The following is a 16,903-nucleotide window of genomic DNA, read 5'->3' on the forward strand; positions in this document are numbered from 1 at the left end:
AGAAAAAGTTTATTTTTAGAACATTACTCCAAGAGATTCAAGATGAATGGCGTGCTCAATTCCTTTTGAGTTTGATTTGGGTGCTCTTCGGTCCAAGGTAGAACATCTAAGAGGCAGTGTAGAGAAAGAATTCTCTGATAACCAAGGCACTCCTTAATTAAAATGTCTTTATTACAAAAATGACATGTCCTAACTGGACAACTTTAAAAAGCCCACGCGTAGCGGCATGGAGCCTTCTTCAGGGCAACAAGAGAGACAACTTTTCATACCCAATATTTCATACATTCTGAAGGTGGGACCCACTTCCATACGGTGAAAATAATTGGTTTCATTACAGGTGACAATTCATATATCCAATGGACCCGTCTTGTAGGGCTGCACGATATTGGAAAAACAGAAAAAAATATATAAAATAACTTTACTGTATAAATTAAATAATAAATTAAGAAAATGTATCTTTGTTAAAAGCTAGAAAAGTAATTTTCTCTTTTGATGTTTGATTAACATTGGTGACAAACAGCTGCAGATATTAGGCTGTTGTCTCTTTAAGACGAATGCACGGATCTAATATAATGATACGCATCCGTTTTCTTTCTCAGTTGTTTACAACACATGACCAACTGTTTACAAGGACACTCGCAGTGACGGGCATTTTGACTTAATTTTGCGTGCAAGTGTCCGTTCAATCTCAAAAGGAAGAGAAAGAGAACTGAATTCGGTGTTCACGTGCTGTGTCCGGACAGAAAACAGCGTGTGAGTTCCAGTCTTCTTGCGGTTGATGCTTAAAACTGACAAGACTTCAAAGTACATGCAAATGATAAAGTCACTCTATGATGGTTAAACTTTGCAATTAATGCAAGAATCACAATGCGTTCCAATCCGGGGATCAAGCTGGGCCGCACGAATCATGGATCAACTACAATCCCTATAACTTCAGTTGCGCGATGAGTGTAGCTTAAATTTTCTAGTGCCAATTTAAACACTTCCCACAAAATTAACAAAAATGGGGTTTAATGTTTTATTACACTGATCAAAAATGTGAATCAAGGTTTACTTTACATGCAAAACTCTTTCCACACTAATCACATGTGAACGGCTTCTCTCCAGTGTGAATTCTCATGTGTTTTTTAAGGTTTCCGTTTTCAGTAAAACTCTTTCCACACTGTTGGCAAGTGAACGGCTTCTCTCCAGTGTGAACTCTCATGTGGGTATTTAAAGTAGTTTTTTGTCTAAAACTCCTTCCACATTTAGGGCATGTGTAAGGCTGTTCTCCAGTATGAATTCTCATGTGGGCATTAAAGGTTGGTTTTTGTCTAAAACTTCTTCCACATTTGGGGCAGGTGTAAGGCTGCTCTCCGGTATGAATTCTCATGTGGGCATTAAAGGTTGTTTTATATGTAAAACCTCTCCCACATTGAGGGCATGTGAAAGGCTGCTCTCCAGTATGAGTCCTCACATGGTTTTTAAGGCTTGCTTTTCGAATGAAACCCTTTCCACACAGTTTGCAGGAGAAAGGCTTCTCTCCGGTATGAATTCTCATGTGGTTATTAAAAGTTGGTTTATGTGTAAAACTCTTTCCACATTGAGGGCATGTGAAAGGCTGCTCTCCAGTGTGAATTCTCATGTGGCTTTTAAGGCTTGCTTTTCGATTAAAACTATTTTCACACAGTTTGCAGGTGAACGGCTTCTCTCCCGTATGAATTCTCATATGGCTTTTGAGGCTTCCTTTCTGAATAAAACTATTTCCACACAGTTTGCAGGTAAAAGGCTTCTCTCCGGTGTGACTTCTCATGTGGCTTTCAAGGTGTCCTTTTTGAGTGAAACATTTCCCACACTGAGGGCATATGTAAGGCTTCTCTCCAGTGTGAATTCTCATGTGGCTTTTGAGGCTTCCTTCCCTACTGAAACTATTTCCACACAGTTTGCAGGTAAAAGGTTTCTCTCCAGTGTGAATTCTAACGTGCCTGTTAAGGATTACTTCTTGAGTGAAACTTATTCCACACTGTTGGCAGGTGTGAGGCTTCTCTCCAGTGTGAATTCTCATGTGGACTTTAAGATGTCCTTTTCTAGTGAAACTTTTTCCACACTGTTGGCAGGTCAAATAACTTCCATTTGCTCTTTTCCATAAAGTATTTTCAGTCTGTGAGCAACTAAATGATTTTTTTTCAGTAATAAGATCATTCTGTTTGTCACACTGGTCCTTCTCTTCTGTTTCATTCAGTTCTTGACTCTCCTCTTTCAGTGCCATCAGGTCTAAGGCAAAAAAAGAGACAAATATAAATTAAGCCCAGTTTAATGGTACAAAGCAACACACATCAAAATCAACAGTATCAAAGCAACAACATGTATATTGGCTACTATATGCACTAAGCTACTACGATAGGTGTTACATGCAATCTCAAAACCTCTTCACAATATTGTTAACTCTAAACTAAAAATGTTCAGTCAGTTATGTCAGTTATTAAAAAACAAAACCAACCTTGCCCAGGAGAAGATAATTATAGACCCATTTCAAATATGCCATTTATGTCTAAAATATTATAAAATACAATTATGGAGTACCACAGGGCTCAGTATTAGGTCCTCTGCTTTTCTCCCTGCTTCCCTTGAGAGATATTATTATTATTTGTTATGCCAGTGATACTCAGTTTTGCATTTCCTCACAACCCGACAAAACTTCTTAATTCTCCAAGATAGCAGAGTGTATAAATGACACAAAAGAAGGGATAACTAGTCATTTTCTTCAATTAAATTCTGCTAAAACAGAAGAATTAATTATTGGACCAAAACCCTCTGAACATAAGATGCTTGATCTCAAGGCATGTACCGTTACAATGTATTAATTGGAAAATTCTGCTTATTACACAAAGCTTTGAATGGCTCAAAATCATGAGTACTTAGCTCTTTCCCCACCAGCGTTTAAAAAAATTAATTGACAGCCTTTTTGATCGTTTTCACAAAATGTTCATGTTCCCCAGAATATTTTGTTGTATGAATTTCTGAACATGCAATGTGTCAAAAGAAAGAACAGAACCTTTGCTTTGGCCAGATAGTATTTATTACATAGGGAACGGGACGCTTTACATTCTAGAGAGCATTTGCTTGGACAGATGATGTGATGAGAAGAGTCAGTGGTGATGTCATAAAAATCCGTGAGCCATTTTAGCATAAGTGAGGTACTGTTAGTTTGAATGCTTATATCTCCTAAATGTGAATTTTGTCATTGGTTTGGAACACACCAGCTCATTCATAACCTTAAGGTTAACATCTTCATACTAGTGATGTATGTCTCGAGACCGGTCTTTTACGTGGTCTCGGTCTTGTCACGGCCTTGACGGTCTTTGGTCTTGGTCTTGTCTTGGTCTCAGACCTCTCGGTCTTGTCTAGGTCTCGCTGTCTCAGACCGACATAGTGGTCGGGGGATTTAGCAATACAATACTACAATATCCATGACGACACAACGTTCGATAATGCAACATTATTATCCTCAACGGAACGGATTGAAGCGCGCGTCCGAGTGAAAGTGCGGCGTGTGCGCGAGCCACACCAGAAAACACTTTATCCGCGCCACTGATCGCAGCGACAACGAGCACTTTGATCACTTGATTTAAAAAACACGTATCAGTGACATGATGGGTTTTAACTTCATTCAGGAGATTTTGGGTAACTGCACAACTGACAGATGACTTTGAGCGCACCGCCAACGGCGTGTGTGTGTGTGTGTGTGTGTGTAACCATAGCGACAAAATGACCAACTTTCGGATCCTGCACTTAAGCCTATAATTTCGTTTTTAAACATTTTAATATGTATTTAAAAGTTGCAGAATGGATTCATTTGGAGACTCCGAAATCGGCAGGCATTTGCTTAGATTAATTTGTGTCTTTGATATCTCTCTCTGTGTGTGTGTGTGTTGTTTGATTACAGTATTGTATTTAAGATGGTGTTAGACTAAATAAATGGTCTTTTAAATATCATCTGCATATCTCCGTTGTGTTGACTAAACATTAGGCCTAATCCAAGTTTGTAATTGTGTATCTTTAATTTGATGTTACGATTTCATCTACACATTAAGTATAATTTCAATTGGTTACATATTTCTCATTCTTTAGACAGTTGTTGGAGGAGCAAGATGGTGTTGGAGGTGTTTGATGTTTTATCAGATGAACCAGTCAGTACCAGTCATGTCAGTCCTCAACAGTACACAAAAGTTAAGAGAGTCTCAATCCTCTAATAGTGCAGTAACAGCCGTCATGCAATTGCTACACATAGTTGATCTCACCCAGTCTGCAAAAACATTTACAGTGAGCTCACAGTCACACACATGACATGGTCTGTCTCTGTATTGTTCTGCCTGTGTAGTTGAAGTAATACCGTCTAATATGTATTCAATGTAATCTGCGGCTGAACCCTAGTATGCTGCTGTTCTTGAATTCATACAAGTTATTGCTTAGCTTCAACACTAGTCTGTTTTTTTTCCCTCCGGTCTCGGTCTTGGTCTCGACTTGGTCTTGGTCTTGACTTGGTCGGTCTTGGTCTTGGTCTTGTCTTGGTCTCGATACCCTCTGGTCTTGGTAGTGTCTTGGTCTCAGTTTAGGTGGTCTTGACTACAAGTCTACTTCATACTAAAATAAAAAAAACTTAAATTTAGATTTCAGGGGGCCTTTAATGTTGATGATCGCATTATTTTACAGATGTATATGATTAAATATGATATCGTTTGTTTCTGCATCTTCACATGTGTTTTGATCAGGAGATTCAGTACTCTTTTAGAAGATATCATAGCGCCCCCTACCGTATAACAGTGAAAACACAGACAGATCGAGCACAGCTGGAATAAAACAAAACTAGAGGTTCTTCGCATTTCGTGGAAAGAAAGCATTATTGCATACAGAGAGGCTTTAAAAACTGCTAGGTCTGGTTATTTTCCGATTTTCTTAGAAGAAAACAAACAACCCTAGGTATTTGATACAGTGGCTAAATTAACTTAAATAAATTTAAAATAAAGCTTAAGATTCAGACGTTTCGCAACAGCACAGCAGTAATGACTTTATGAAATTCTTTACTTGCAAGATTGATAATATTAGAGAGAAATTTATAACCATGCAACAGTCTACTACAGCAGTGGTTCTCAAACTTTTTACACCAAGTACCACCTCAGAAAATATTTGGCTCTCCAAGTACCACCATAATGACCAATATTAAAATACAGTAGCGTAGTAGGCCTAACTATTCAGCTACAGTTATGCACAACTCAAAAACCAGTCAGTTTTATTTATAATAAGAATATTTATTGTTGTCAGCCACTTTAAACATTGTAACAACACAGTTTTAACATCAACACTGCACTGTGTGCTGCTTACATAGAGGTAATTTTTTTTAATGATTAAATTAAAATGTATTTCACCTAAAAGTGAAATAAAAACTGTACTTACATATTAAATGAAAATGTATTGTACTTAAAAGTGAAATAAAAACTGTACTAACAGATTAAATGAAAATGTATTGTACTTAAAACAAGTACATGTTGTTTAAAACTTACATGAGCTTAATGTGATGGGTGCGCATGCCTCTGTGAACACAGTCCTGAGATGTCTGGGTCAATGGAGGTCAGCTTCAGTCTCAGGTTTGGCTTAGCATCCACCCTGCTTCTGTACTTTGTTTTTATGACAACAAGTGAAGAGAATCCTTTCTCGCACAGATAGGTAGTCACAAAAGGAAGGAGAAAACGTACGGCCTTGTCGGAAAGCACAGGGTATTCACTGTGCTGCTTTATCCAAAAGTCCAGACATGTCTGCTTTCTGAAAGCTGCCTTCAATGTTTCGTCACAAGACAACTCTATTAAACTCTCCTGCTCAACAACAGTTAAGTCCTGTGAAGCCATCTGAGAGGTGTAGATGCTGAAAGGGTTTCTCATCCAGCTTCTAGCTTCAGTTTCAGGCATCACTGGGAATTAATCAAGGAACTGTTGTCTGAGTGACACGAGGTGTGCAGTGATGTTCTCCCTGAGTCTACCATCAAGCGTCAGGTCATTGTCAGACAGAAAACTCTCCAAAGCAGGGAAAGCTGAAACATCACCTGTCTTGACTTTGATTTCAAATAACGCCAACTTCTTAAGCAGTGCATTGATTTTGTCATGCACATCAAAAACATTGATGGGGAGTCCCTGTAGTCCCAAATTCAGTTCGTTTAAACGTGAAAAAATGTCAGACAAGTATGCCAGCTGACTGAGCCACACAGTATCCTTGAAAATTTCTGACAAGGGGAAATGTCCTGTAAGAACATATGGACCTCTTTGCGCAATTCAAAAAGCCTCGAAAGCACCTTTCCTCTTGAAAGCCACCGTACTTCAGTATGAAGCAAGAGTTGGACATGCTCACTGCCCATTTCCTCGCAGAGCACACAAAATAAACGAGAATTTATCGGTCTGGCCTTAATGAAGTTCACAGTTTTCACAGCAGAGTCCAGCACAGACTTCAGGTCACCAAGCTTCTTCTTCACTGCCAGTGCCTCACGATGGATGCTGCAGTGAGTCCAGTGCATCTCAGGTGCTACCTCTCGGATGCGAGCTGATACTCCACTGTGATGACCTGTCATAGCCCTCGCACCATCAGTACACACTCCCACCCACTTTTTCCAGTCCAGTCCGTTCTCTTGGATAAACGCGTCCAGTACCTGGAATATGTGCTCTGCTGTAGTTCTGGTCCCAAGTGACTGGCAGAACATAAAGTCCTCCTGAGCTGAACCATCATTTTCATATCTCACATAAACCAATAAATTGGCCAAATCTGCGACATCCGTAGTCTCGTCAAGCTGGATGGCAAAATATTGACTGTTTTGAATGCGCTCAATCAGTGTCTTTTTAACATCGTCAGCCATGTCTTTTATTCTCCGTGACAGTGTCATTTGAAAGCGGCACCAAGTTTAACTCTTTGGCAGCTTTCTCTCTACACATGATGCCTGTCATAGCCTGTCATGTGTCTCTTTGGCTAAAGGTAGACACAGTTGTTCCCCTATTGTGTGCGGCTTACCAGCTTTGGCGATCCGGAGGCTGGCACGATATGAAGCTTCATGTGCTTTGAGTATGGGTGTACCACAGGATTGAATGATGGATTTTGACTGCTTCAGTTCATCACGTTTTCGCGAAAAAAAAATCCACTGGTTTGTCCTTAAGCACCGTGTGTTTAGTTACAAGATGCCGTTTGAGATGCGATGGTTTCATGCATTCATTACTAAGTACTTTACCACATACCACACACTGTGGCCTGGGCTCTCCCTCTCTTCCGCTCCAAATAAATCCAAATTTCTCTTGCCAGATTGAAGCCACAATAGCAGTTTTGAACTTTTCATAATTTAATCATCCACCTAACATTCATTTATATTTAACCTTTTTACACACTTAAGTTAAAAAAATGCAGCTGCTCCCCAAGCGTAAGCTTTTCAAGGCGGCCGTTATAGATCGTATCACTTTGTTTCCATGGTGACGCGGCATTGCTTGTCACGCGACCACAACCACTCAATGACTGATGATCTGCTTTTATTAATTTTTTTATTCAAAATATTCACAAATTTGTTAGCTATAGCATTGAATCGCCTTTATAATGATCACGTTAGTTGGGGGAAAAAAGCAGGTTGAATTTAGCAGTTGATCACGTTCTACTCACACCGGTGAGATCGAAATTCAGTGTTACCTCTGCGTTCCACTAGAGAGAGCCACACTTTGAGAACCACTGTACTACAGTATTGCATCAGAGAGTGCATTGTAGTGTCCCTGAGGAAAATTTCAATTCATTCATTGCTATAGGAGAGGAACAATTGTCTAAACTCGTTAAATCATCAAAATCGACAACATGTATGTTAGACCCTTTACCAGCTAAGCTACTGAAAAAGATGCTTCCAGAGGTCATAGATCCTCTTCTTAAAAGGTACAATATGTCAGATTTTTGTTATAAAATTTTCAAAAACCACTTGCAGTGTGATATATTTCATGCAGTTGTGTACTAGTTGTATCCCAAAAGTTCCCAAGGATTTGTAAATCCAGAGAAATACCACTTTTAAATAATGGCTCGTCCCTTGTCATTGTCGCATTTCAATGACATAATATCTGCACTATCCTCGGTTTCCGCTTGTAGAAATAATACATAGATGAATTCATTAGCGACCGCTTCAATGGGCCCTTAACGTAAGCTGCTAATGAGGGATCTATGTATGCATGTATTTATGTATGTATGCATGTATGTGTATATATGTAAGGGATAATGTAGAGCGAGGCGTTTGTTATAGCAAATACAACCCCGACAGGCTGATCAGGACCCGACGCGAAGCGGAGAGGTCTTGAATCAGCCTGAAGGGGTTGTATTCGCTATAACAACCGTGTATCAACCGTGTATTGCGATTCGATATTGCGATTTTCTTTTCTTTTTACACTAGACCATGGGGAAAAGTTAAATCATATCTTATACATGTACAGTCTGTATAAGTGTCATATTTACAAAACAATTCATCACATTTTTCTGACTTATTTTAGAAGCATCATACAGTACTACATTCTCTTTAATAAATTATTCAATAACAAATTCATTTTTTAACAGTCACTTGTTGCCACCATTTAAAAAAAAAAATTTTGTTCGATAAATGCGTTATTTTAAGCACCAAGTTTTTATCCAAAGCTGATATCATAGACATCAGTGTTTATATTTGAACTTTAAACTTTTATCCCAGTACTTCTATGATAATTTGAACTATTGTATCACAGAAATAATGATACTATGAGGAAAAGACTGCTGTTTCATGACCACTCTCTCTGGGTCAGCGGCAGCGCCAACACAGATTTGAATGTTGCGATATGAGTTTGTCAAAGGTTTAATAGACGGAGGAAATGGAAGAAGATCGCGTGGGTGTTTGAATCACAGTCTTTTAAAGATGAATCGTGCAGCTCTACTGTCTTATCTCTCTCTCAGCATATGAGTAGCGCTGCACGTCGTGCGAGTGCTTTTCAATGCATTCAGTCTCACGACGCTTTCACGCGTCCACTTATATTACGTCACTCAACACTCAAAGATAACGACACATTTCATCATCTGTTGAAACGAAAGTGGCTGACTTCTGTCAACATCATCTATAAGCATGGGCAAAAATAAAGTAATATAATTTAAATCAATATCGATTCTGTAATAAAAAATTTTTATTTTTAAATCGTTTAAAAAAAAATTGCGATACCCAAGTGTAGCCTATTAGGTTAGTGAATTTTTTCTCCCAGCCATATAGTATCTCACACGCCACTGTTGTGTTGTTCAGTCATCATGGTTCATGATTATTGATTGGAGAGTACAGAAAATCCACAAAAAACCCCCGTAAAAGTAGATCCACAGAGGCAAGCAGGCTTTGGGAGAAACAGAGAAATAAAAACAAGGATCAATATCGGCGTGGTGTTTTCAGGATGGAGAGAGCTTCGCGACAAACTCGGACTTGACAGATACTCTGCTCTCACATGAGCAAATATAAATTATTTATTATATACATACAATTATATTGCACTTTGTTTTTTTATCAAGTCTGGTGACCAAGCCTCTGGCAGTGAAATTAAATGTTGCACAAAAATATTTAGCCATTAGCAAATACTGTGGGTTTGTTCAAATGTACTTTTAGAACGATTATTTTAAACGTGTAAAACTGCGCAGCATAAAATAGTGCAATCAAACGAACAGGAAATAAAAAAACTAATTTATTAGCTGATATATAATTTATGATTCGTGAATTCATAAATCTCTGGCACACCTGTGCAATAATCATGCTGTCTATGATCAGCATCTTGATATGCCACACCCGTGAGGTGGATGGATTATCTCGTCGGCAAAGGAGAAGTGCTCACTAACACAGATTTAGACAGATTTGAGAGAAATAGGCCTTTTGTGTACATAGAAAAAGTCTTAGATCTTGGAGTTCAGCTCATAAAAAATGGGGGCGAAAAAAAAAAAGTGTTGCGTTTATAATTTTGGTCAGTGTAAGTTGATTTTCTGAACTGTGAATTCATTTCTGGAGAGAGTGTCAGTCTATGACTACGTTTACATGCAGCCAATAACCCGTTCAAAACCGGGATATTAGCAATAACTCGGTCGCGCACGGCCATGTAAAACCGGCAAAAACCCGGATATGCTCATATCCCGGTTTTTAAAAACCCGGATATTATACCTGGGGTACCCCCTTTCTAACCCGAATATTTGGTCATGTAAACGCGTATCGGCATATCCCCATCAAAAGGGACATTGATTTGTGTTCTGCGCATGTTCTATTCGCAAGGAATCTTGGTCTTTTGAGGAGAGACGGCGCATACAGAAACCCGCGTGCAGTATACCGGAAGTAAACAAGAAGTAGAGGTGAACATGGCGAGACGCAGCACAGCACCACACTTTTGGAGCGAGGAGGAAAGCGCAAACAAAGGCGATCGCTATCTGCCCCGAACTATTCATTATCCGCGTGCTGCTGCTGTTGTTGTCTTTGGATACAGGAAAAAGAATCGGAAATGACGCATATTGCGTCTTAAGGAAGTCCGTACGTCCAGACGCTATCCGCGCGTCGCCGTTTACATCGGGATATTGTAAATTCCATGTATACAGGAGTAACTCTCTCTGCTCACGCATGTAAACGCGTTATTCCGAATGTTTCAGAAACCCAAATAGTGACCCTAACCCGACCATAACCCGGATATTGGCTGCATGTAAACGTAGTCATTGTGTTCCTATTGGTCAATAGGATCTGTGTAACAACTGAGGCTTAGCCTGAGAGTTAGCCTGCCCTGGACCTGTTAGTTTCCCAGCATAAGCTGCCAGAGTAACTGGGTTTGAACTATTTTAAGTTTGCTTTATTTTCTCCTTAATACTGCAGTGAAAAAAAGAAGTTTGATATCTCTAAATCACAAATATGTTGTAACCAATCAGGTCAGCGTGCCGGCGGCCTTTAGCATATGGAAAATCGGGTATATTAAGCAATATAGCGGGTGAATTATGTATAAGATGTATATTACGATGTTAAACGTGTTGCGTAACACACAAGATTGAACCCCATTGGTTCTCGCACGTCAAGCGAACATGCTTTACTGTTCACCACAGTGAACTGGTTCTTCATTTGGTTTTGGATGGAGATTAAATGACAATTTTCATTTTTCGATGAACTAACCCTTACATTTTCATGTCAATTCATCAAACTCAGTGGAAGTGAGGACCATAGAAAGACTATTTCTATGATGCATAAGATTTCATTTGACATGTTATGGAATAGAATGTAAATTCGCTCTTATTGATTCTTCAAAAATATCATTCATTTCTGTAGAGCTGGACTTTTTAATAAGGATCAAATGACTGAGTTCTGCTTTGAGAATGAAACTGACCTGTTTGTTCCTCAGTTTCTTCATGTTTCACTCTGAATGTTTCTTCAATCTGCACGTCTTCACTCTCCTCTTTAATAAACGCCATCTTTATAATAGTGTGTCACATGGATCTCAGTCGCTTCATCAGGAGTTTTTCTGTGTGTTTGGATACTTTGTCCTGTTTTAGATGAGAAAAAATAAAAGGAAGAAAAATAAATGACAACTAAATCTCTGTGTGTGTCTCAATCAGGTCTAGTTCAGTAGTTCAGTTCACTGGTAAGAGAGTCAGTCAGAGAGAAAGTTAATGGACTTAAATGAACTGATTAAACTAAAAACACTCAAAACTAGCATTACAAATTAAAAGCATAAAATATACAAACAGTTTGTTTAGTTATTCTATATATTATTGAATTTTGTACATTACATGTAATACATTACACAAATCAATGTAAAAGTTGTCATTATTCATGTTTGTTGTTCTCGCTGCATTCACACTGTTTGATCAGGAGTCGTCAGCGTGCTGCGATTCGAATCACTGAAGCATTTTGCGAAGTATTTGGTTCAAATGACACAGGTTTGAAAAGCTGTTTCTCCATCGTTACATCTCAGCTAGTCATGTTCCCAATTAATTTTAATGCACAATTATTAAGTAAATATGTGCAAAAAACGTTGAGAAATTTGCCGTCTCCAACCTGTTTACCGATAAAATGGTGTGTGATGACGTCATCCCTAAAAAACTAATTGTTGCATACGTTTTGTTGCACTGCTAAAAAAAACCCTGCCTTTGAGCTAAGCATTATTTTGTGTATCGCAAATTATATAGTTTCTTATGCATTCCAAATATTTGTAAACTGTACAGAGAAATGAGACGATTGAAATTATCGCCTCATTTATATAATGTTATGGAATATCAGACGACGACGGTGAAGTGGAGCAGCTCGTTACGGTCTATAAAAAGACCGGCACAGTGAAATGTTCAGTCCTTGTACATTCCAACCATCTTTAACGCCTTGAACATGCAGTCAAGCCAGTGGTGGTTTGACTCGGCCGACATTAACGCTTGCCAAATGTACTTGCCCGACTGGACAACTAGCCTGATTAAAACATCAATAAAAAATGAAAGTTGAAGTGTGAACTGTTTAACAGGGACCCAGGGCATGCTCCCTCGTGAAGTTTATTTATTTGTTTGTTTGTGGTTTTTTTTTTTTTTTGCAGATTTTAATCCAAATAATCCAAACTGTCTGTACTTAAAATTCTCTCATGCTGAACATGTACATTTCCTGTCATCTCTTGGAATATCTGAATTAGCAGAACACATTTTACACATTGGGGAAAACCTATTTAGTCAATAAATCAAGAAGGTCCAGACTTTAAAACTCTTGATTTTAACATCTTGTCATTGTTCAAATTATAGCATTTGCTACAATAAGGATTTAATTACAAGTAAGATCATCGATGGCTCCTCATTATCATGCGAAGGCCAATGTTCACTTTTCTTTCTTTTTTATCTATAGCATTTGTTATGAAAAATAGCAACACATTTAAAAACTATAGCTACAACATGCCACAGTTGTAATATAACTATTTAGTAAAAAATATATTCCCCGAACAGATTATTATAAATTATACAAGTTTGTCAAAATTTACACACAATAAATACAATAGAACGTGATCAATTCTAGTAAAGAGAATTGTTTTAGATCATGTTGGGCTTTCTTTGAAGAGTTTTACTACATCCTCAATAGAATTTAAATGGGTTACACGTTTAATCATCAGCGTCGCATAAGAATGGCTCGTGCAAATCTTATTATCACAATAATTTATCATCACAACTTATTATCACACTTTTGGAGCGCGCCTTATGGTTATTCGCACGCCACTCTTACAAAATTAAACAATTGGGCTTCAGTCACAATCATATTGTGCAGATAAATGATCCGTTCAGTTCGCACAACTTATTAAAGCTCCAAACGCGTGATGTATACAATTAATTAACAGCCTGATTCTATGTTTCTGTGGACGCTCAGAGTACCGGCAACATGAGAGAAGTGGCCTTGCGCATGAAAAAGTGAGGTACACTTCAGATTCAAATATAGAGGTGCCGGTGTTTCCCGACTTCTGACCCCTCTAGTTTTTTTTATTATTACCCCCCTAGTATTGATATGTTTAGGATTAGGGGTGGAGTTAGGATTAGACAATCGTGTACTGACTTCCACGAGGGGGGTAATAATTTAGCAGGGAGTCGAAGTTTGGCACAACACACGCACACAAATGTGTGATTCAATATATTTAAAACAATCTCATAACATCATTTAATGCAGTTGTAATTTTTTCAGTGTAGTCTTATAATGTTTTATTATTTTGATTGAATTTATTGACAAAATATACAATTTAATTTCAATAATTTTCGTACATTAGCCTAAAAAAAAAAAACTAAAAAAAACGCTAGCCAAACTTTCAAAAGTAAGCATAAATGATCTTTAAGATGTTAGGATAATTAATTAGGATAATCTTGTTTTTAACAAATGCCAACAGTATGAAAATTATTTTAGATACAATTTAATAATATAACAATAATAGATTATTAATGCACATTTAAACTACAGAGATACGAAGCTTTAACAGGAGCAAAAACACGAACACATGTAACGTTAGGCTAATTCTGTCGTGACACCACAATTATTTGCGGTAAAGCAGCTTTTCTTGACAAAAAATGTTCTCAAACTACTGCTAACATTTGAAGTATCGATATAGAATGTATGTGCTAATGTTAAATGGAAAAAGAATACAAGAGAAATATCATCAATGTCATAAATGGCATTTCCATCAACTATGCACATAAACATTTTGACGCGCAAAAATGTTTGTCGTAACAAGGATGGAAACCTGGCTAGTGACTGAATTCATTTATACGATAAACTGATAGACGATATGGGGAGCGAACTGAGACGCAGCTTTTCTGTTAGTCATGTGTTTTACTCATGCAAAACAATGTCCATTAATACTATTATATACATTGCAATGTTACATTTAGAAATAATTAATTCACTTCTAAGTTCTCTATATAATTGTACGACCGGGTTGTATTGGTTTAAACACTTTAAATGATTAAAAACACAAACCTCTCTTCAGCAGAATCACAGATGCGGGAGCGCAGCCTTATGACGCAATACTAACACACCAAAATAAAAGTCCTGTTCACACGCATAAAAAAACGAACTAAAATTAGATAAAAAATAAAGGCATCTGTCAGAGCATTTGTGATTCTCAATCGTGGATAAAATCAAGAGAAAAAAAAAGATTGTAAAGAATGTTTAAAAATGTCAAACTCATTTAAAAAAATGTAGATCAAAATTAAATGTGTGGTTTAATATATTAAATAAAACTGATTCAGTATCACAATATATCCATCTTATTCCATATTAGTTTTTCCTCAGAATATAATGTCAATAAATAAAAATAAATGTTTCAACTTTATTTGATTAATTTGCATTAAATAAAAGGGCCTGTAAAGGATTAAATAGTGAATGTCTGATTTGAAAACTTAAATTAATTTAAATCTAAATGATAATGAAATGTGGTTAACGTGTCCCTGGATTATCTATATTAAAATTAGCGTTTGACTGATGACGTCACGGAGCTGAGAGGGTGCACGGAGGCCTAGCTCCTGCATATTTCGACATCTTTCGAATTATATCCAGACAAAAAATTATTTTCACATCGGTTTGAGGTTATATTTCGGAGCAAAAACATGTCTAGCAAGGACGGAGGTACTTTTCTGACTGAAAAAGGTCCAAAAGGTACATGCGAGTGTGGTCACTCCCTCAAACTTACACGCAAAGTCACGGAATGCTTTAATAAAGTCTTGGATGAGAAGCTGTCTATGTTCACGAATACTCTGAATGCTCTGAATGCTATTTCGCAACGCATCGAAGACAACACCAAATGTATTAGCGACGCGTCTCCGACATATAAGACAACGCAACATTGTCGGAAAACAAGTTAAGAGAAATGGAAAAGTTAATGTGGGCGTTGGCTGAAAAGGTGGACGACTTGGAGAACAGGTCAAGGCGAGAAAATATAAGAATTCTAGGGCTGGTTCTCAGGCCCACTGTATTCTTCACATCATGGTTACCAAAAGTGCTTGAGCTGGAAACAGGAAACACTTTAAAATCGACCGTGCGCACAGAGGCCTTGGTCCACAGACAGAGACCAGTGCTGATTAAACTCCACAATTTTACCGACAAGCAATGCGTAATGTCTGCTATAAAGGCCAAGTACTACCTGGAGGTGGATGGACAGAAAGTCTTCATTCAGCAGGACCTTTTCTCTGCCGTCAAAGAAAAAAGCTGTTTCAACAAATCCTGTTTTCTGTAGAGTTTCCAGTCTCTCTCAGCTCCTCCTGAATCTACAGATGTAAATGACAATCCCTTCAGTTCTCTCTCCTCTTTTGATGGCGTGAGAGAATCTGTCTGTCAGCTGAAGGACAAACTGGAGGATTTCTGCAAAGAGGAGCTGAAGAAGATCTCTGACAGAGGTAAAGTCCTGGAGATTCTGCTCTCAGAAATGATCCTCCATCATCTCATATCATGTAGAACATCATATTAGAAATGGCTAAGGAACGGATGCAGGGATAATTTTCTCTTGACATGATAAATCAAACTCTTCATTTCTGTTGATTTCCACAGTTACTTTCACCAACATTGTTCTAATTCGAAAGAATTAGATGCAGCTCGCTCAGCCTTAAAGCAAATCTTAACTAGGAAGGCGGAGACCTCAATGCTCTCTGCAAGGCAGAGGCTTTACGAATACGGCAATAAGCCAGGCCGTTTACTAGCACGATTGGCTAGAGGCAGGAATGAGGCAAGAAGGATTTCATCACTCAAAGATGGCAAGGGCAGGTCAACTCATGATTCTAAACAAATTAACACTATTATGGGACAGTTTTATCAGAAGTTGTACTCGTTAGAGACTAGTGTCTCAGTTGATTCATATAATTCTTTTTTAAACCGAATTAAACTCCCTAGCCTATCTGAGGAGCAACAGGCAGACCTGAATAAGCCCATCTCAAACGAAGAAGTGCTAGAGGCAATTAAGTCTTTGAAAGGTGGTAGGGCCCCGGGCTCTGATGGTTTTGAAAAACAAGTACATTTATTTTAGAACCTCTAACACAGATGTACATTGATTCGTTTAACTAATACCTGTCAACATTCCCGTTTTTCCCGGGAGTCTCCCGTATTTCACACCCATCTCCCGACCCCCTCCCGTTTTGTTATTTCTCCCGTGAAACTCCCGTGATTTATATGGCCCAAACGTCGTTATATGAATAATCACATCAATATATTATTCCAAGGTTGTCCAGTTGCCAGATCTTGTATGAAACGCACCCTACTCGCGCAATCAACACATCATACAAATTTCAACCCATTTGTGAGCTCGACCTGGCAACCTACAACCCAGTTTCGCTGTTGACATCTGCGCAGGAAGTAGACGCGGCCGCGGGAAGCTGAACAAGCATCACTGGTAGAAATGGGAGGAGA

General features: G+C 38.2%; 1 protein-coding gene across 1 annotated transcript; it reads right to left on the reverse strand.

The window, feature by feature from the left end:
• Positions 1 to 1,004: 1,004 nt before the first annotated feature.
• LOC309496544 (uncharacterized protein) lies at positions 1,005 to 14,545 on the reverse strand. The gene is made up of 3 exons (XM_082166542.1): positions 14,486 to 14,545; positions 11,385 to 11,541; positions 1,005 to 2,253 (listed from the first exon to the last, which is right to left on the reverse strand). Exons 2-3 carry the CDS (start codon positions 11,467 to 11,469, stop codon positions 1,079 to 1,081), a joined length of 1,260 nt encoding a protein of 419 aa, XP_082022668.1. The 5' UTR covers positions 11,470 to 11,541; positions 14,486 to 14,545; the 3' UTR covers positions 1,005 to 1,078.
• Positions 14,546 to 16,903: the final 2,358 nt, after the last annotated feature.

Source organism: Leuciscus leuciscus (genome assembly GCF_965113295.1).
Source record: "Leuciscus leuciscus genome assembly, chromosome: 4".
NCBI lineage: Eukaryota > Metazoa > Chordata > Actinopteri > Cypriniformes > Leuciscidae > Leuciscus > Leuciscus leuciscus.